Source organism: Haliotis asinina, chromosome 6 (genome assembly GCF_037392515.1).
Source record: "Haliotis asinina isolate JCU_RB_2024 chromosome 6, JCU_Hal_asi_v2, whole genome shotgun sequence".
In the NCBI taxonomy this organism is placed as follows: Eukaryota; Metazoa; Mollusca; class Gastropoda; order Lepetellida; family Haliotidae; genus Haliotis; species Haliotis asinina.
In genome coordinates, this window is record NC_090285.1 from 37385312 (window position 1) to 37407885 (window position 22574).

At 38.7% G+C, this 22574-nt stretch overlaps 1 protein-coding gene across 4 annotated transcripts in view; it reads right to left on the minus strand.

Moving 5' to 3' along the window:
* The window catches only part of LOC137288246 (ADP-ribosylation factor GTPase-activating protein 2-like), a 38475-nt gene that overhangs the window by 6778 nt on the left and 9123 nt on the right, over window positions 1-22574 (minus strand). For 2 of the 4 annotated variants that reach the window (XM_067820706.1, XM_067820704.1), the window contains 9 exons: window positions 18925-19096; window positions 17450-17583; window positions 15208-15350; window positions 14515-14643; window positions 13779-13928; window positions 13076-13228; window positions 7214-7246; window positions 3727-3871; window positions 2565-2786 (listed from right to left, as the gene is read on the minus strand). In XM_067820706.1, the coding sequence (XP_067676807.1) occupies window positions 2565-2786; window positions 3727-3871; window positions 7214-7246; window positions 13076-13228; window positions 13779-13928; window positions 14515-14643; window positions 15208-15350; window positions 17450-17583; window positions 18925-19096 (1281 nt within the window). The remainder of the gene's footprint in view (window positions 1-2564; window positions 2787-3726; window positions 3872-7213; window positions 7247-13075; window positions 13229-13778; window positions 13929-14514; window positions 14644-15207; window positions 15351-17449; window positions 17584-18924; window positions 19097-22574) is intronic. The other 2 variants (XM_067820707.1, XM_067820705.1) reach the window with 1 other exon arrangement.

A 22574-nucleotide genomic window follows, 5' to 3' on the forward strand; every position in this document is an offset into this window, starting at 1 on the left:
ATGCTAGGCAGATTCCTTGACCGTTATACTGAAGTAATAGTCTATGGCTTTATTTTAGGGACATGACAAACCAGACATAATCGTTTCTTGCACTTCACAAAATGATAATCCATAGCCAACATGCATGAAGAAGAATAACAGGTCTTAGGTCCTTCTTAAGTTGAGATACAGTGTATTCGAGAAATCAGACAATACCAGACAAGATGTCACATTCACCAAACTCCGCAACAGATGTTCGGATTAGACATGGGTTGAGACACAAACAGACACATCCAGCCTTTAACTAAGGTACATAAACAACACCTATGAAAAATAAATTCCCACTTGTCAGAAAGCATGTGTAAGTTTCAAATAACATATATCAATCGTCAAAAGAGCTTGAAGCCTTGAAAAAAGAATGCTACACTGAATAAATTCCACTCAAAATCTTCTGCTTATTTTCAAAAGATTTGATTACTTCCTAGATGAATTCTTTTTTTTTTGAAACAAGTGTAATTCAGTGAGAAGCCAAAAACTGGCAGATGTTATGACAACATGAAAACTTTGAGATTTTGTGTTAATACAACTTTTTTTTATATAAATATAAATTTCTTTACATAAAAAAAGCAATGGATAAATGAAAGAACAGGGTGTTTAGTGTGTGATCAATGAGAATTATTCAAAACTTACAAATGAAGCCAAAATATGAAACATCTGAACCACATATACTATTACCTTCACCACTAATCTTTAGTGATGTGTTATTTTCTCTGCAAAGGGTGAAATTGAAAATGAACAATCTGCACATCTAGTGGCAAAGAAAACATATCAACACAAAAGTATCACACAATAACTTTAAACACAACATCAACTACTATAGGTTTGACTTGTCACTTAGGTTCACTTTGCAGGATAAATGACTATGATTCAAATATCTACTCATTCCCACACCACTAACATTCTATGAAAGCTCTATGAGCAAATTAACATAAGAAATTGGTAAGGAATACAACATGCACATCTGATCACCATCTGGGACTTATGTAAAACTATAATTCCCTTAGTAATCATTTTTCAGAAAAAACAGAATTTATAGAATTGGTCAGTGAAATACAAGGCACTTCTAAAAAGTAGTAAGATCCGTAATTACCAAAATTGATTTATGAAACGTGTAATTCCATTCAATAACTTGTACTGAAACTTGTTGCAGGATTGGGGCCAAACGTCTGCCTCTGAGATATCTGGGGAGATCTCTGACCATATGCCTAACCACATCCTCCAGAGTATACGTTCCGATAAATCTTCACTATACCCCTGATGCATCTACGGCTTGACCTGAAAAATTTATTACCTCCCTTTGCTGACTCCGCATTCTCACAGTAGCCAATCGGCTAAGCTGATGCTACAACTGAACTTGCCAGTGTCAACAAAGACAGTGGTCGCAACTGCAAAGGTTTGTTTGCAGTGCGACTCAGATTTTGGGGAAATCATACACACACATTGATAGGTCAAAAACGTTTTTAAAATACATGCAAGAATTCCTTCTGCCTGTTTCAGAGAACCTGTGCACGGTTCGTATTGCTAAGCTTAATCAGTTAGGTAATTTATAAGGCGAAAGTAAGCTGTGAATGGTTCACTCAACTTCCCAACATATACACTGATTGGATGAAAAGCCAGCCAAAGGAGGTAATAAATTTATTGGGTTTTGATGTAGATGCATCCAGGGTATAGTGGACATTCATCAGGACATATACCCTGGAGACATCAATGATGGCCTAACCATGGAGATATTATGTCAGATTTCATGTGTCAAACGTTCACTCAGTCTTTATTTATCAAAACAATAAACTACATGTGTAAAGTCTTCACTATGCAAACCAAAAGCATTGAAAATCAATACACAGTAGACACAATAGGCAGTACACTCTAACACCATCAAAATGAAATGCACTTGACTCTGAGTGAGTGATTGAGTGAGTGAGTTTAGTTTTATGCAGCATTCAGCAATATTCCAGCTATATGGCAGCGGTCTGTAAATAATCAAGTCTGGACCAGACAATCCAGTGATCAACAACATGAGCATCAATCTGCGCAATTGGGAACCAATGACATGTGTCAACCAAGTCAGCGAGCCTGACCACCCAATCACGTTAGTCGCCTCTCACAACAAGCATAATCGCCTTTTATGGCAAGCATGGGTTGCTGAAGGCCTATTCTACCCAGGGACCTTCACAGGTCTGTAAATTGACTCTAAATGTTTAGGTTTAAGAAGTAAACATACCAAAGCAACTGGGTAGTATACTTGAGCCTAATCACAAAACTAACTTGTTACACTTTTAGTGTGACTAGTTTTACTCAATTTTAGCAATATTCACAAAATATCAAGGCAGGGGATACATGAATAGGCTTTACACATTGTACTCATGTAGGGATTCAAACCTGGGTCTACAGAAAGGTCAGCATACACTTTAACCATTTGGCTGCCCTACTGCCCCTATACCTCCTAGGACACTTGTTGTTGAAACTGCAAATACCCTATACAAATTTTACAACAAACTAGAAAGCAACAGTCACGGGTAACCCACCTGCAATGAATTTAAAACACCATTTGCTAGATTGGATATTTTGCCGGCAACTTTGGTCACTCCTTGTTTCACGCCATCTCGGATATCCTGGAGGTCTGGGGAGGCGTAGTACTGAGAGCTGGAACCCCCTCGGGAGGACCCCTTGTCCGACCTCCCGAACACATCGTCACTAGATATACTAGACTTCCCATCAAGGCGGCTCAGATTCTGGCGAACTTCAAACTGAAAGAGTATTCTCATGTTCAGCTGGAGCAGTCTTTCAGGCAAACAGGACTTCTGGATAATGTGAGCAGGAGCTTTTAGGTGGGATTTTTAGCACTGTAGGTCTCACATACATGCACCAGAATATTTGCTGAGCCATTTATTACCAGCAAGCAATCATCGAAAAAAATTGGTTAGCATCCTTTTCAAGATTTTCCTATTCAAGTTATTATTCTAGACAGGCATAAAGACAAAAAAAACTGTGTGATTATCTGTTGTTGTTCTTTGTTTTATGCAGAAACTGTGCAAACTGCATCTGTGAATGTCACATCCGGTGTAAAATGATGCAGTTTGTTTCGTTTAAATGATGACTATTATATCATGCAGTCTATATCAAAAAGTTCCCACTGTCTTCAAGAAATGTTCAGTCATGACTTTTGAGCAAGTGAAGCAGGTTTTCTAAGAACTAACACATTTTCAGGCCCTGACAGCTTCACAAAATGTATGTGAATTTAGGTGCAGAAGATGACCCAAACAGGATGATGTAATTAGTACCAATTCACATACAAAGCATTATTATAAAAAGTATTCTGTAATTAAATACACAAGTCACTGCATTAGCTTCCTAAGTATAAAAAACATCACTTGATGAGCCATTTCAGTGATTCTAAGGAAAATTCATATGATAAACATTTCAAAGTTTTAAACCTGTAAAATGTTACTCTCCATATAATCTTGCAAAGAGCAGACATATTCTGATGTCAGACTGCTCTATCAATTGGAAGATGGTGACCAGACTTCTTTAAGAGTATTAACCCAATATAACAGATGAACAATAAACACAAATATAAATTCATACTGCTGCTGAAAACAAGAAATCTAAGTTTCAAGAAAACGCAAACAGACCAGGCACTAAACTAAGGACACAATCACTAGTTAGGATGACATATTCAGAACTCACATCCATATCGTTATTGCCGAAATACTGGTCTGAAGATATGGCCTTGGAATTACCAAATCTCTTCTGAGCATCTGCCGAAGACTTGGAAGAGGATGAGGATGTTTCACTGTATGTCTTCTTGCTGCTGCTGCTGCTCTTCTGAGGCCTGAAACATAAGACAACAGTCTCTCACTGTCAGGCTTGGTAGTCTGTCCACAATGGCTGGCATGTGGTTGGCTTCATGCCAGAATCTTTTAGTGAGTTTAGGTTTAGGCTACTTTTAGCAATATTCAAGCATGATCACAGAGGAGAGACCAGAAATGGGGCTTCACAAATTGAACCTGTGAGGGGAATCAAAACCCAGGTCTTTGGTGTAATATACAAATGCTTTCACCACCAGACTACCCCACCACCCCCTTTTGATGATTTGTTATGTTAACATATCTACTCTCATACAAGCTTAAATCACTGGCACATAATGCTTAAGGAACTGGGTGTAGTGTATTACGATGTTCACTAGAAAACTATGTGTCTAGTATTTAGAACCTATTTTACCTGTATTGACTCCCAAGAAAGAATCCAGAGCATGTGCGAGTACATGTGTGAGTGAGTGACTTGATGTTTGGATGGATGAGTAAATTAGCCAGTAAGTTTCTATTTTCCTTTTAACAGTATCCCACCAGACCATGACTGGGGACACCAGGAAAGGACTGAGACACTGTACTTTGAACAATTGCATCAACTATTGGCAAGGATGTGTTTTGAGTGAGAACAGGATTGACAGTTCTTGATGAATTCATGACACGTATGTTCAACTATTTGACCAATAATGGTGCTGAACATCCTCTTGGCTTCGCGCTTCATTCAATGAAGAGTCAAGTGTTCAAGAGAGAATATACAAGCAGAAGACTACTTCAGATGCGACAACAAATGCTCATTTGGACATTGTGTCTTATTGAGTTAAAGATAGTTTGTTGCTCGAAGGCACACTCAGAAATATTTCAACTAAATGTATGTAAATTATTTGAATCTTTATCAGACAGTCACTGACAACACTGCATTGTCAATGTAACTGGGATACAGTGAGATACATGATAACTATGACCAGCACCAATCTTCATTGGTCAAGTTAAAGTCTGGGCCACAGACATCATTGCTGACAATATGAGAAACGGCCAATGTAAGGATGAGACTTGGCCAGGCCACAACAATCTGCACCTAACTAATCGTCAGCTGTCATCTCTGGCAGGATTCCTCAAATGGGTGTTCGGGCCATTCCAAATGGGACCACCAGGGCTGTTGTATTGGAAGTGATACAACTTTTGAATAGAGAAGGTAAATGTGACCTGCCATGCCAAATGCAACGTCAAATCAGAGATTCATTCTTCTTCTCCATGTGGTGTGTTGAGACAATACTAGTATGTCCCCTTTGAGACATTCAGTTTCAAATTTAATTTCAAATTTAATAGCTCTTGCAGCCATGTTCAAGGGGGTCACTTTCAACTTGAAATCAGGTCTGTTACTGGGCTGTCAAGATTTGATGAATATCTGTGCACATTGAATCGTGTTTCAAATGGATAAGTAAATACCATAAGCATACTGAGAAGTGTAAGAAAATACTGTGAATATATTGACGTGTAGGTAAATACTGTCAATATATTATGAAAAGCGTAAGTAAACACTGTAAATATATTGAAAAGCGTGACTAAACATTGTAAATATATTGAAAAGTGTAGACAAAATACTGTCAGTATATTGAAATGTGTAAGTAAATGCCATGAATACATTGGAAAGTGTAAGTAAATACTGTAAATATTTAAAAGGTGTAGGTAAATATTGCAAACATAAGAAACAGTGAAAGGAAATGAAACAGTTTTGCAGTATTTTGTTCTTAAAAAATCACATCTATACCAAACATGTCAGGTTTATGTCAGATGGCAGCACATAAAAGCAAATGTGTAACCGTATGCAGCAGAAGTAATATCAGTTTTATTTAGACAGCCTATATAGCTTTATCAATCCTTACTGCTGTGTCCAGAACATTTAACCTATCACCAAAGTCTGACTCTTAGCATTATGAAGTCTAAATTTTATCAGCACTCACATACATCATTCCATCTCTATATTTTTCTTTCTGAAACTGAATCCTCTGCAATCACATTAAGATATCCCACTCACTGCAATACATTGTTTCTTGTTTAATGCCTCATTCAGCAATATTCCAGCTACACTTTTGCTGTCTGTGAATAATCCAGTTTGGACCAGACAATTCAGTGATCGACATCGTGAGCACTGATCTGTACAAATGGGATGACTGAATTCATCATCCCAGTCAGTGTATGTGACCACCATATCCCATCAGTTGCTACTATGAGAACCATGGGTTGCTCAAGACCACTTTCGAACTCACATTTTAGCAACAACCAAAAATGCATATAAAAGCCTGTATCCAGTTCAGAACTCCATGACCATTTGAATATCATAAAGGTTGGGCTAATTTGAAATCTAATCATTCCAGAACACTCAAAATTAACTACATCAACAAAATAAAAATGAATGACTATTCAGCAAAACAAAGGACTAATAATAACTGGGGTAGACAGCAGGAGTTTAATCAACCTAACCCAAAACTATTTCAGAGTTAGTTGATTTCTATAGATTTTTGGAGAGATTCCCTCCAGATTTGTCCAGTCCTGTGACTTGAGGACCAGCAGTTGTCTACCCCTGAATAACACTGATGGGGTTATTGTCCAGACGACTTCATCTACACAGATGTACCACTACAATAACTTATACACAAATGTAATGCTGTGAGGCAATGAATGACACAGCCCCCAACTCAAGTCTGTTCTGTTCTGCAGGAAACAAGCATCACAGCACACTTTCGATCTGGTTCAGTCACCGTAGAATGTACAAGCTGAGCTGGGAACAGGAACGGACTGATATCTACTAATGATATGGACTGACTTCTTTTCTAAACAGACACAACATTTCGGTCTAGGTGGTAATACTGTTATCGACTGCTAGTAACAGTGTTAGCATCTTCACTGAAATGCTGCATGTATTACAATAAAGTAGCCAACCCATAAAATCTTGTTCTTTATCATACAAGCTTTAAATGCCAATCAAGGATTGAGTAAATGAGTTTGGTTTTATGCCGCTTTTAAAAATATTCCAGCAACATCACATCGGCCACACCAGGAATGGGCTTCACAAACTGAACCCAGATCTTCAGCGTGACCAGCGAACGCTTTAACCACTAGGCTACACCGTCACCCTGCCACTCAAAGAAGTTCAGGTTTATTCCAATCTTTGTTCAGGCATAAAGGTCTGTAGGTGTGACAACAAACCCTTCAGTGTGTACAAATGCAGATTCTAGAAGACAAGCAAGTGAAGAACCCAGCAGCCACCATAAGTAAATATGTGTGTAATATACATGTAGGTATATGATAAAGTAATATATATGATAAAGCACCATGATGAAGCACACCAAGCGTGTGATATTTACCCATCCTCCTCGTCATCTTCGTTATCATGATAGCTTGTAAAGAAATCAGTCAGCATGCAAGACAGGTACACAACAGCATATAACATGGTACTACACAGTCCTGATCATAGCATTAACCATATTAGAAAATCCACATCATGGCTGAAATAACGGTGATGTGACTTAAATCAAACTCACTCAAAACTATCAGCAGATCTGTTCATAAAGGATGCGCAGACCCCTGCCAGTTAAATTGGGCCACTTGACGTCTTTTCCATAGACTTACATGTCACTTCAGTGTAGCATAATTAATTTTCATGAAGTGAGTTCAGGGTGTACCTTTGTCAAAGTTGACAGGCCAGTATTTAACTAATGACATCAAATTTATTAACTTAGGTGTGGTTCCATAATGCTCAACTGATGATTGCAGTTCTTGCCATTCGATAAATGAGACATAGAAAATTGAAAAGAAATTATGTGATTGTAGGCAAGATGATTCCTCAAAATCTACAAAATTTGACACTGGAAAATTAAATTCATCAAGCTCATTCAGCAAGTTCACAATCAGTCAATCAGACCTTAGACTCTAAAATGTACATCTGTGTGAAGATCTGATTATATCCAGGAGAATGTAAGACTACATCAGTTCAAATTTCTCATCAGTTACTGAGCATCAAAGCGGGTCAATTCTTAGTATGATCCTTAAACTTTTAAAACCAGTATATCCGATTTCCATATCTAACGAAATTAAACAGCCATTTCCCTAAATTAGGTCTTCTTCACCATGCCTTAAACACTGAAAACAGTACATGAAGGGAATATTTGTGTTCTCTTAGGTTCTTTCTTCCCAGTTAAGACACAAATTACTGAATGAACAGAATCTGATAATGGTGGGTAAAGAAAGCTGAGAATTCATTGGCTCAAGAACCAACACATCCATTAATTTCTATACGGTGCTCAAAGGTTACTCAGATATGTACAGAAGAACTGTCAGATCTTCACACCAGATTTTGAAGAGTCTGATACGCTCACGGACTAATTTGTATAAATTTGAATGTATTTTTTGATATTTTACCAGATCTGCTGCAAGTTCAAGCTTACTACCAACCAAATACACATTACATTGTCTTTGTAACAACCATGACATAACCAAAGCTTGTAAGATATTAAACAACCATGCAGCTGGGCAGAGACTACAGTAATATCTTGATGGGAAAAAGTCTGTTTAATGAAGAAAAACAGTGGATCTTAGACAAAATTTCCTTCTATTGATTGACAAATTATATTTTCTTTTATGATTTAATTGTGAGGCATTTGTGATATTTTACAAGTGAATATACAGTACATGATAAAATAAAATTTAAAGAAAAAATGGTATCAGAAATGACAGGGAACACTGAAAAAATGTTAGGAGTGACTATCACGTCTATTTTTGCTGTTGTGACAGTTTTACAATGGTAGTACATGCTACTGTTATTTATAAGAGAGTAAGATTCTTTAAGGATAACAACTTCTTTATTACATATGATGCAACATTTCAGTATGCTGACAACGGTATAAGGATCCAAACTGAAACGTCACATCATACGTAATAAAGAAGTCGTTATCCATAAAGAATCTTACTCTCTTATTACTCACCAGCCTCTAATAATGCCAATCATACAAACCACTGCTATTTATGACAGCATGACCTATGCAGCTATGGGAATTGATTTCAGTGTAACTTTGACCTTTGGAAACAGTACCGGTCATCTCCCCAGCCAAACACTGATATTCTAAGTGTCACTGCATGTAACAAGGCTGATCTAGAAAACCTCTCTCATTCTAACAGGGAAAAAACAACTAAGAGGCCTTAGAAGTTCTTGTTTCGAGAAGACTTTATTTCATGATAAAATATAAACAAAATATCTTTACTGGTAAAAACTGCTTATAAAAGACATACAAAAAGGTGGTCTTATTGGCACTTGAGTTCAAAATCATTTTAACTAAACGTGAAATAATTTGGAATGAAAGAAGTACAAATCCTAGCATGTTGAGAATGGACAACAAATCTGCTTCTAGAACAGCCTTGTCAAGCAAAAAGTCGTACATCATTAAGAGGAGGCTACAAAATTAAAGGTACAGGAACTCATCAGAAACTGAACTATGTCAACAGGTATGTCATGGTAAATTACAAAGCAATAAATGTATATTTCCCCTTAGCACAAGCTTTAGTATAAATCGATAACAGGCATATCACAAAAAGAATGCTTGCAAATTACCAGACGTCTTGACATATATAAAACTGTTCTACTAACATAGGCTTCGTCTAAACCAATCCTGGAACAGCAGTTCGAGTAAGTTTCAGGTGGAGTAGACTTATGACAAAAGGTGCTTCAGGATTGTTTAGCATCATAATCCTCAATATCTATAAAATGTTTTGAACTTCAAGTGAGCATCTTTAAGAAACCATTGATTCTGTGAACACTCTCTGTGACAGAGTCCATCTGCACCATTTTTGTAAACATGTAATGACGTATCCTTGATATCTCCAGGGTATACATTCTGACAAATCTCCACTATACCCTAGATGCATCTGCGGGTCAGCCGATAGTTTCATTACCTCTATTTGCTGACTCTGCATTCTGACAGTAGCCAACCAGCTAAGTTGTCAGTAGTTTGCAAGTGTCAACAAAGACAGTCATCGCACCAGCAAAGGTTTATTCACAGTGCGACTCAAATTTGGGGGAAATCATACAGACAAAATGACAGGTCCTAAACTAAAAAAAAATACATGCATGAACATCTACGTCTTTCAGAAAACCTCTACATAATTTGTGTTGCCAAGTTCAATCGGTTAGATAATTTAAAAAGTTTTGACTGACTTGCTCAACTTCTCAGCACAGACACCTGATTGGATAAAAAGCCAGTCAATGGAGGTAAGAAAATTTATCAGGCTGAGGAGATAGATGTTTATAGGGTATAGTGGAGACTTATCGGAATGTATACTCTGGAGATATTGAGGATGGTAATGATGAAGAATGTTAAAGACAAGACTAGAATTATAGCTAAGAAATATTGGAAATGTCTGAGGAAGATTACCAGCCCTTCTCCCCGGTCCCATGCCATAGAGTAACCTCAGCACTACAATGGTTGTAAGTCAATGTATTCAAAACTGTATCCATCGTAATACAAAGATCACTTTGTGGAAAGAGTCCCAGGACTAGCAGAAAGTAGGAGTAAAACAGTGCATACCCTTCACAAGTATAAGAAGTCACCTCGAAACTCAGAATTCTAAAATCCAGTATATCTCTGGAAAAAGGTATAGATTTTTCAAAGGCTCACACACAATCTATAAACCGCAACATTCCCTGTTCCTAGAGCTCACAGATAAACATCTCTTGCATATTAAACAGGCGTGTACACATGATTACTACTGGCTGTCTTCAAAAGTACTAAACAGTGAATCTCAGTTCTAATTAAAACAAAACTCTGCTAGGTAAACAATGCAAGCGTAACAACTGTCTTGAATTACACAATGACTGGGATCTACCTATAACAAATGCAATGCACAATACTGTATCATCATTTTTTCTATGAACATAAAGATCCTCACTACCTGTGGTAACCATTGGAGACTAGATCCATCAAAAGACTCGGACGATATCAGCTGTGCCATGTATAGTAGGTTCAGTATTTTTCAGAGGTGTAACAATGAGTGATTCCAAGGGTCTAATTTGGAAATTGGCTCATGCGATGCCTGCCTATAACCAATATTATCTTTAAAATTTTTCATAATCCCATAAAATTAGACAATCAACAGACAGCCCAACCCCAGCTAAAAATTTCACAAAATAAAGCCTTTAATCATCTTTTACAACTAACTTTCAAACTCCCGCTAAGTTATACCAACCCAGCTCTTAGATGAACATGATTTATGATAACAGTGATATCATTCATAACAGTGATATCATTCACAATCCATTCATCAATATCAAACAAATACATAATCAATGATTTGGTTTCCAAGTGTCCTATCCCTGAATAAACATACGCCTTAACTCGAGATCAGAGATTGTAAACAAGTTTCTGAAAGAATGTTCATTGCACCATTATCACGGAGAGTTGAACAAGTGCCTGCAAAATAAATACACACAGAAATACACACCAAGTACACACTAAGAACACATATCTACACGTCCAAGATACAGGGGGCTATATACAATGATGGACACTGAGGTTTGGTGTATGGGGGTTTGTTCTTTTGCTGTGTAAGGACGAGGTTGGTGTACAATGAAAATGACCTCTCCTACGCAACCCTGTTAACCAGGCTACATGTGTTGTCACTTGAAAAGGGAAGACTAAAATGGACATGAGTGGAGTTGATGGATTTGACAGGTAAATGGTACATCGGAGGATTGAGGATCTAGTGAATTACAGCCTAATGTTATGGACAAGCAAGATATGTTGTAATCTCTGTGAGCGCAGGTATGGTCCCCACAACCATGATTGAAAACTGGGATGAATCATCAGATACTGGAACATACAAGGGACACAACTCAGCACCTAAACATACCCGTAACACTCTTTACCCCATCTACCTTGCAGTGTTGTGGATGCCACAGTCAACTAATGACAGCAACCAATTCAAAAACAAATGCTCCACATTTCGTAAGGAAAAAAATAATTACTTCAGTAGTTTGATCGTCAGAAGATGTTGAGTACCATAGACACCAAATGATAAAATTACGACTTTACTTCATGCAAAATATTTCCTAACATCTCCAGAAAGCATTACCAGGTAATGGAGAAAATTAAAAACAGTTAAAAGAAATTCAATAATCAAACTAGATAATATACCCTTGTGCATTATTCCTCCGTTTTAGTCATACCTATGACAACACCTACACGAAACAGAGATTCTGAGAAACCCAAATCGGTGAACAATGTAAACAAGATACGTTTGCAAGCTTATATACAATGGATTACTGAGAGACATATCTTTGATTTGATCACACTGCAACCTGGCTACACAACCATTTTTGGCTCATGAAGGGACACTTTGCATAGTGAAATAATATCCTTGTATAAGCCGAACTGGAATGTCATACTTTTGATCATCCTCGATAATATCCAGGGTATACGTGCAATATATCGCCACAAGTACCCTGGATGCATCTATGGTTTTGTGACCTGATAATTTTATGGCTCCCTTATGCTAGCACCCCATTCTCATAGTAGCCAATCAGTTAAGTCGCCATTACAACTGAGTTTGCCTGTGTCAACAAAGATAGCGGTTGCGACCTTGAAGGTTTGTTCTCAGTGTGACTCAGATTTTGGTAGAAATCATACAGACAAACTGACAGGTCTGAAATAAGATATATGCATGAACTCTCTCTATCTCTTTCAGTGTATCTGTGCATCAATTGTGCAGCCAAATGTAATTGGTTAGATAATTTAAGAACCAAAAGTGAGTTGTGATTGGTATGCTCACCTTCCCATTGTAAGCACCTGACTGGATAAAAAGCCAGGAAAGGGAGGGTCATAAATTCATCAGACTAAAGTGTAGATGCATCCAGGATATATTGGAGACATATCGTAACCCATAACATGGAGATTATTGAGGATGACTTTTGTTGTGACCATAGCATACTTCCTGTCACACAGTCTACCTATCACATGTCCATACACTTTTTGTGCTTTCCTATAAAACATCTACAACTAAAGAATTCTTTTTGGGTGTAAACTTTTTTCACACAAAATAAAAATGTATGTATTTACAAATTTGTTTAAAGATGTCTATGTTTGACTTTGTTTCATTGATTTCTGTATAACACAACTAGACGCCAGACCATGATGCAGACACTCTCAACCACAAGACTTGACTAATATCTAAACATCCACCTGTCTTCATCCTTGGAAGAGAACTTGTCTGAACTGCTTGACTTGCTGTCGAACCTGTCGATGTCCCAACTGCCACCTTTGTTAGGATTACCCCAGCTGCCAAAGTCGTCTCGCTTTGAACTGTATGAATTGTCGTCATACCTGTCGCCATATCTGAAAATGGATACGAGACTGTCTTAGCCATTACCTTAAACATCTTTTATAAACAATTTAGACTTTAGACTGAACAAACATGATCAAACCACTGTCACATGTACCAGAGTTCACAGATACAACCCTAACAAGGGCTTTACCAGATGCACAAACATAAAGAATTTCTTTCAAAGCAGTTACACACATCATTTCTTCCACCAGTCCATATGATGATTAATTCCTGGTTCTAAAGGCATGATCAAATCATCTAAAGGTAAGATCAAATCGTTCATGGTTCTTCTATGCTACTTCAGAGGACCCTCATACTTCTTATCAGGACCTCTAATAATTGGTGGGGCCCTGGGATGTCATGCCAGCCAAAGATGCGATGAGGTCCCACCTAAATACATTTTGTCAATGTGTTTCCTTTGGATGATGCCACAAACCCAGATGCCAACAGGTCATCATGGGGGATTCTTGGGCTCCAGGGTGGGGAGACAAATTCACAAAACAAGTAGATTCATAGCTGATGAACAATCACCCTGAACACACAAACATCCAGTGACCTTACCTAGAGGAACTGGAGGAGAATCGACCTCCCATCATATCCATCTCATCATCAAAGAAGTCCCGCCGTCGGTTGTTTCGCTCATTCCTTGAATCCTTCAATCCCTCCTGCTGTATAGTCTGCATGTCCGAGATGGCAGAGTGACTGATGCCTCTGGGAGACAAAGGACAGTCAACAGTTACACAAGCTTCACGCAACAAAAACCCCACAAATCAATCTACTTGGACTGAGATGGTGAAACCTTATGTCAAACCTAATTCCCTTTTAGCCAAAGTTTTACGTCAGTCAAAATAATTACATTTAGATACAACTGAATGAATGGATGATGGGTGAAAATCATGTAATGAAGTGGCTGCTGTGTTCCTGGTTGCCATTGTACAAAGTGATCTTAGCACTAACTCCCATACCTCAACACAGACATAAGGTCATCTTAGCGCTGAGGTTGGTCTTGTACAACAACACCCTGGACCATGAATAGGTCAACAGTAAGATCATCGAGAACTAAAGGTCAATGGTAAGATCATTGCAATACCCTTCATCTGGGTAGGGTGACAGTCAATTATCACGATCATCTCTGTTGGCGGTTTTGATGGTAAGAAGAAATGCATTAAAATTTTGAAACACAACCCTAAGATTTAACACATCAGTTGGTCATTACACAAACGCTGACATGATGACAACAAATAATCCACTTCAGTAAACAGACACAAACATATGCAATGACTGCAGGAATACCTACTTGCTACCAGCAAACCCCATGCCCAACCTCTCGAACTGCTCAGCCTTCTTGGGGTCAGCAGCCTTCAATTTCTCCTCTTGTTTCTGCCTTTGTAGACTCATGTCTTTGTACGCCAGTCTCATGCTGGCCCTGCAAGAAGTAGCATCACAAGTCAGCAGGTAGTGGACATCTGGACATTTGGACATTTTCAGGAGTAAATCAGACTTCCCTCCAAATCTTTACAATTAAGTCGCACCCTTGGTTGTCACACAAGTAAGACAAAGTTTCGCATTTGGTGTCTGTTTTAGTAGCCATGTTCCAGCAGACCGTGCTGTTCATCCTACCACAGTGCCCCTTTCATGAAAGACGACACTTGATCCTTTCTTAAACAACTTTTTCCTGTGGTAGGTACAAAAATAACAAACAGATATTAATGGGTACATGGTATTCACTGCCATGTACCTCATTCACATATAACAAACAGTTGTAACTTACTATGCAATTCAATGTTCTCATTTCGTGACAAACAGATGGTAATACTGGGGTTCCCAAAGCCAAGAACCATGTAGCTCCCAGAACTACAGTGTTCCCCTGCCCTTCAGGTAGGTCCTCCCACCCAAGCCCAAGAGTGCTAGCTATTAGAAGACCCTGGGCCTCAGTACTGGTTGTTTCCCATGCCACCTACTCCTCCCCACCCCTGGGGCATACACCTACATCTGCTTGTCCTGCTCCTCCTTGGTGCGAGCCTCCTGGACTGCAGTAGCTTTGGCCAACTCCTCCCTCTCCTTGTCCAGCTGCTGGGCACGATTCTCTATTTCGCTGAAGTTTGTCTTCACTCGCTGCGCACCAAAACCCTTCTGTAACAGGAACAGTAGAAACATAACATGCATAATATGGGTAAAATGGCAGATTACTCTGAATGAAATAAGCGAAAAAGAACTCAAGGAGGTCAGTAAATGCCCATTGTTGCTTCAAACAATTTATGAGTGAATGAGAGAATGTGGCTTTACGCAGCTTTTCGCAATATTCCAGCAAATTGAGCAATATCATGGCAGGGAACACCAGAAGTAGACTTCACATATTGTACCCATGTAGGGAATGGAACATGGGTCTTTGGTGTGACAAGCTAAAGCCTTAACCATTAAGCCATTAAGCCTACCACCCCCAAAACAATTCATGTACTATAGGACAGACAATACAATGTGAATCAACAGGTCAGTGCATGGAGACATGACTGAGTTACCTCCCCTTTAGAAACTTCCACACTAAAGAAATCAATATCAAGACTGTATTCCCCAGTGCAGTGTCATGACCCAAGCTGTCACTGGAGTGGATCACGAAGCAACACATGTTGGGGAATTATGCATAGTTTGTCATATTCTAACTCTGCCAATCGAAATATGACACTCAGCATTATCCACATCCAGAACACAAAAGCTGCCATTTTTTCTATCATTTGACTATGCTATGGAATGATATGATTTCGACACTGCATAGCTTCTCCCCAGGGTACTGACTGTGATATAAAACATGTTCACAGTATGTGACCTCAGGTATTAGTATCAAATTTTTTAGAGAGATAGGTGTAAAATGATAATAATAGGATACACTGAATGGGAAAGATTGGGCCACTTTCTGGATTATTGGCCATAATCTGAATATAGAATGGACCACTGTCCTTTTATCAATGGTAAACTTCAAAATTTTAATGGGCCATATTTTAAACTAATGTGCAAAATGGATGATGACCCCTGTCTTTCCCAATCCCTGCATTATATACCAGCAATGTCTTCATAATAGGGAACATGGAAATGAAGTTATGAGACAATGGCAGACAGGTGTTGGCAAGAATCTCATAAAAAGTATCTTGCAAACTGTAAAGTATCCTACAGCTTTCTGGCAACAGCAGGGAGGAATATAAATCCTAATCATTAACAAAGAGACACAGATGTGTAAAAATATTAATGTTAGACATTCACAGGCTACTGACAATATGCCTCCTGAGAGTTGGTGAGGTAGAAAGAAAGAAGGAGGATGAAAGGAGAAACGGGGAGGGTGAGAGACAAAGCAGGAAGAGGGGAGAGAGGAAGAGGTGAGAGTAGGAAAGGTGAAAGTTAAAGGAAAAAGGTCAGGTGAGATGAAATGGGGGGGGGGGGGGAATAGAGGAGGAATGTAAGAGGAGAAAATGTGACAGTCAAAGAAGAAATGGTGAGGTGAGAGACCCAAGAGGGAGAAAGAGGCTACAGCAGGATGGTGAGAGAAGAGAGAGGAAGAGGTGAGACGAGAAAGGTGACAGTAAAAGGAGAAAAGGTGGGGGAGAGACAATGGGGAGGGTTAGCAGAGAGAGGAAGGTGAAAGGGAAAAATGGGAAAGTGAAAGGAGAAAAAGCAAGGGTGAGAGACAAAGGGGAGGGGGGAGGAAAGAGGAAGAAAGGGGAGAGTGAAAGGAGAAAAGTGGAGGGGGAGGAGATAGGAAGGGGAAAGTGAAAGCATAAAAGGTGATGGTGGAAGATAAAGGGGAGGGGGAGGAGAGAGATGGGAGAGGAAGAAGGTGAAAAGAGAAAATGTGAAAGTGAAAGGAGAAATGGGGAAGTTGAGATAAGAAAATAAGGCAGGTGGGAGAAGAAATGGAGTGATTGAGAGAAGAAAAGGTGCTGAGGAAGAAGAAGAGAAGAAAGGTGGTGGATGAGTGGAGAAGGAAGAATCTTAAACAGTGAGTATAGTTTTACACCGCATCTGCACTATTCCAGCAATATCATGGCGGGGAACACCAGACCCATGTGGGGCATCGACTCCAGATCTTCAGCATGAGGAGTGAACGTTTTAACCACCACTGCACTAAGAATCTTAAGATCTTAAAATCATCAAATCATAGGCCACTCAAAATCTTGAGGCACTATCAATATGTTTTTTTTTTGTTCTGAAAAGAAACAATGAAAACAGTGAAGCAGTCTCACCCCCTTCTTCCCAGCAGGGGCCTTCTTCCCTCCAATGATTGCCTTCCTGGGTTCAGCAATAGCAGCAGCCTGGGTGGGGGACATACTGAGAGCAGCCTCAACATTAGGTCCTTCATTGGGGTCTATATCCACAGCTGGAAATAACAAAAAATCCACATACACACTGGTCTGAACATCACACAAGCCATGGTAATACTGACCAACGAAGTTTGTGTCTATTCAATGTGGATTAAATATCCTAGAAGTTTAGTGAATTTTACCCATTCTTGATCTGTTATGAGTTGTCCATCATGTTTTCAATCTTCCAAGAGTGAGTGAGTTTTATGCCACACGCAACAATATCACAGCTATATGGTGGCAGTCTGTAAATAATCAGGTCTGCACCAGACAATCTAGTGATCATCAGCATGAGTGTTGATTTGCGCAATTAGGAATCGATGACGTGTCAACCAGGTCAGCAAGTCTGACCACCTAATACCATTAGTCTTATGACAAGCATAGTCACCTTTAATTGCAAGCATGGGTTGGTCTTCTACCCTGGACCTTCACAGGGCAATCTTTCAAGTACTTATGGTTTTTAAGTGAAAGAAATATCACATTCTGACAATTTACAGGAGAACACGTGACAATTAATCAAGCATATGCAGTAAAAACCAAATTGCTTGATCATTCAGTGATTTTTTTAAGGCTTGACACTAAGCGGTTGCTCAGAAAGGTCATGATTATCCTTCTATTTAGGGGATCACATCAACATGAGGGAAAAGTGTCATGTCAGACATGATCTTAACAAGTTCACCTTTGATGATAAATGAACAGTTCGAGTCAAGACATGGTGCTCGATTTTCAAATTTTGACAGTTTGCCACTGGTAGTAGCTTTGAAAAACTGGCTGAAATACTATCCACTATTAAATTTCAGGTAATATTCTACTTCAATATTTAAAAGAAATTTAAGTCACAAGTGACAAGTGCTATCTTATTCATCCAAACAGAATACGTTGCTTACATTGTAGAGACAAATTTACTATTGGATGGATGGTTATAATACAGCTGTACATAAAGTTCTCCACATTTTATAAGGACATCACAGGAAGATGTGGAAATCATCTTCAAAAGCTGCTGCATCGCACTTTCAGCAAAACAATTTTCATCACAGTTTGATTGCTGTTTGAAATAGACTTGATAATTGATGAATCATAATCTGTACGATTTCATTTTGTTTTGTTGTTTAACACCACACTCAACAAGGTTTCAGCAATGTGACGGAGGTCTGTAAATAATCAAATTTGGGACAGACAATCCAGTGGTCAACAGCATGAGCATCAACCTATCCATTTGGGATACTATTACATGCATGAGCCAAGTCAGTGAACCTGACCACCCAATCCTGTTAGTCGCCTCTCACAAGTATGGGCTAAGGAAGATCAATTCTAACCCAGAACTTTGCCAGTTCATCATTGACATTAAGTGTTCTTACCTTTACTGCTAAGTGAGCCATTCTTGATGGGCTGAGGCTCAGAGGACAATCTTGCTTGCTCATTGATGGGACTGGGCTGAGTGTCACGAGAGTCAAATTCTGTATGTTCCTTGAAAAAGTCCACTTCCTTGGAGACTGGGGATGGGTCAGAATGACCTGCATCGATGTGAAGCTGGAAACGGAGATTCACACACAGTGACAACTAATGTATTGATTTATACATTACAATGAAGACATCATTAATTAATGCCCTCGTGAGATTTCTGAAGATTTGTCTTTGGTATTTCATCTCAACATCAATGACAAGTACTTTATTCCCATGAATAATAAAAAACAAAAAATTGAAGCCATTATGTGCACATGATACATGCTTTATATTTATCGATTAGTCCCTACAATCACAGAATACTGACACAGACATAAAACACCAAAAATAAAAGCACAAAGATTCAGGAGAGTCCTAACATACAAGGTTCACACATATGAATGGCATGAAAATTCAGCAGAAAGTCACAATGTTCAAGCAAAGAAACTGGTATCTTCCACACTGTCAAGTGTAACATCTACTTTAGTGAAGTCATTTTGATAATTCTAATATATTTAACAGCCGAATATTTTCATAGATGGAAACAGCTCATAACTTTTGGCAGATTGTACAGAAATTTGAGAAAATTACAAACGGCACGTAAGATTGCGTATCCAGAAACAAGTTACACTACAGATATACTAAATACACATGCATGCTATGCTGGTATATTAGTTTAGTACACATCCTAATCTGAGTGAGTGAGTGAGTTTATTTTTACGCCACACTCTGCAATATTCCAGCTATATGGCGGAAGTCTGTAAATAATCGAGTCTGGACCAGACAATCCAGTGATCAACAACATGAGCATCGAACTGCGCAATTGGGAACCGCTGACATGCATCAATCAAGTCAACAAGTCTGACCACCTGATCCTGTTAGTCACCGCTTATGGTAAGCATAATTGCCTTTTATGGCAAGCATGGGTTGCTGAAGGCCTATTCTACCCTGGGACCTTCACAGGTCTCCTAATCTGGTAAAGATACACAATAATAGTAATATAAATAAATTTGCTGGAGAATATTGTGATTAATTGATCATAGTGGTCATGACTGGTTTGTTGTTAACACCACAGATATTCCAGCTATATAGCTGCAGTCTGACAGTAATAGAGTTGGGGGCAGATAATCTAGTGATCAATGCAATTAGGAAACAATGATGTTGTATCAACCAAGGCATCGAGCCTGACCACTCGATCCTGTTAGTCGCCTCTTGCGACAAGCACGGGTAACTGAAGATCACATTCTACCCTGGATCTTCACAAGTCTCTTACTGATCATGCCGATCATGAATGCTTACTTTAACAAGTGCACCTAGTTAGCTCACAGTTTTTAAACAAACATGACAATTGTAGTTATCATAAACAACAATCACATGCTTTACTTCTTGTGCCCTGAATGGTCCAAAAATTATTTACAAAAATAGTAGGTGGGTATTTCTTATGCCACCATTTAATGAACAATGATCAACAGACATGAAGATTTGGCAGCAGTTTCACAAACGAAATGGATGCTTAAGCACAGAAGCAATGATCAAAGGCTCATTGTCTAAGTACCAGATTATGCTTGATATACATGGCATGCAATATTCATTAGAACCTAAACTAGTAAACATGGCAGTGATATATGTTCACTAAAATGCCCTTAGAGTTGACAAAATCTTTAAAATTTACTCCAACCAAAAATGTTTTTCACATGAAAAACAGACATACACATGGCAAACATGCAACAGTCTTGTTTTTTGTTTTATTTCATTAACACTATTTTTGGATAATTTTCTCTCACATTGGATTAAATGGTGCATACATAACGACCATGATTACTAAATGTTTACATACAGTGATAATATAGGTGGTATTGCTGCAGCTAAGCAAAGCCCTTTGACGTGACTCAGATTCTATACAATTTGAACTTTCACATCTCACTACTGTCAGAAATAACTAACCTTCAACACAACAAATTGTCTCATTGAGACCAAGTTAATGAGTTGGGTTTTGATGCCTAAATTGAATTATTTCATTAATTGTCCAACTTAATGAGAGTGGTCTATATGTAAAAAAGTCTGAACCAGACAATCCAGTGGTTCACCTTATGTTTATTTGTTGCTAAATGCTACATGCAGAAATATTCCAGCTATGTGATGAATGTACATAACTGAGTCCGGACCAGACAGCGACTAACAGCATGTGCACATCATGAACTATGATATCCCAGTTTAACCCAGTCAGTAAGCCTGACTACCTGATCCTGTTAGTTGACTCTTACAACAAGCATGGGATACTGATGGCTAATCTGGGACTGGGAAACAATGACATGCATCAACCAAGTCAAAGACCCTTTCAACCAATCTTGTTTGTAAGCTACAACAAGCATGAGTTGCTGTAGATCAGTTCTACAGATCTTCATAGATCCCTTTAGTTAAACCCTGAAACAGGGGCATGTCTTGTTTTGAACAAGAAAATAAAAAAAGCCCAGCATTTTCCCACTCTTTTCATTTTAACAGGAAATTAAACCAGGCCATCTATCGGGATGCCAAGCCACAGTTCAGTACCTATCCCAGTACAGAGTTCTTGGTTCAGTTCATAACAATAAAATTTGTCAGAAAAATATTTTCCTGTTTGGCAAGGTTTAGTTAAGCTCTGAGGAGAAATTTCCTTGGAATTGGGACCTCAAGAAAAGTGTAATTTACATGATCTCCTTCTCCTGAGTAGTTCTATGCTGCAACATTCCAACTATAAGGCAGTGGTCCGTAAGTAATGGGATCTGGACCAGACAATCCAGTAATCAACATCATGAGCATCAATCTGCACAACTGGGAACCAATGACATGTGGCAACCAAGTCAGCAAGCCTGACCATCCGATCCTGTTTGTCATATCTTACGACAAGAATAGTCTTTGTTATGGCAATCATAGGTTGCTGAAGACCTATTCCACCCCAGACCTTCACGGGTCCTTCCACTCGTCAGTGAGTGAATGTGGTCATACACCGCATTTGGTGATGTTCCAGCAATATCTCAGTGTAGGAGACCACAAATGGGCTGGCTTCAGACACTGTACCCGTAAGGGGATCAAACCTGGGTCTTTGGTGTGATGGGAGGACGCTTTAGCCACAAGGCTAACCCATCGTGCCAAACAAAGAAGAATAATCAGTGTGTAAACATGAGAATTCAGATCTATTTGCAATTTAAAAATATAGAGTAATCACTGTGAACAATACAATCTCCTTGAAACAAAATATAGAGACATATACTTGTTTACAATAAAGAGACAGTCATTCAAACACAGCAGGATGCTTCATGTAATAGCATGGATGGACATGGTAAACTTTCACACAGGAATCATGCTATCTGCAGTGTAACCTTGGTAACCATTTCTTCATGCCTATATACAGATGACCAATGCTGTGAATCTGATAAGAACTAAAGCTGTAGAAGTTAAGCATGTACAAACATACTTTTAAGTCACCGGCAACCTAACTGAAACTAATAGTCTTAGAAAACTTAGAAAAGGTGTTAGAAATGGTCTCTGGATTTGTCTGACTCCAAAGTGCCCTTTGGAGGCACAT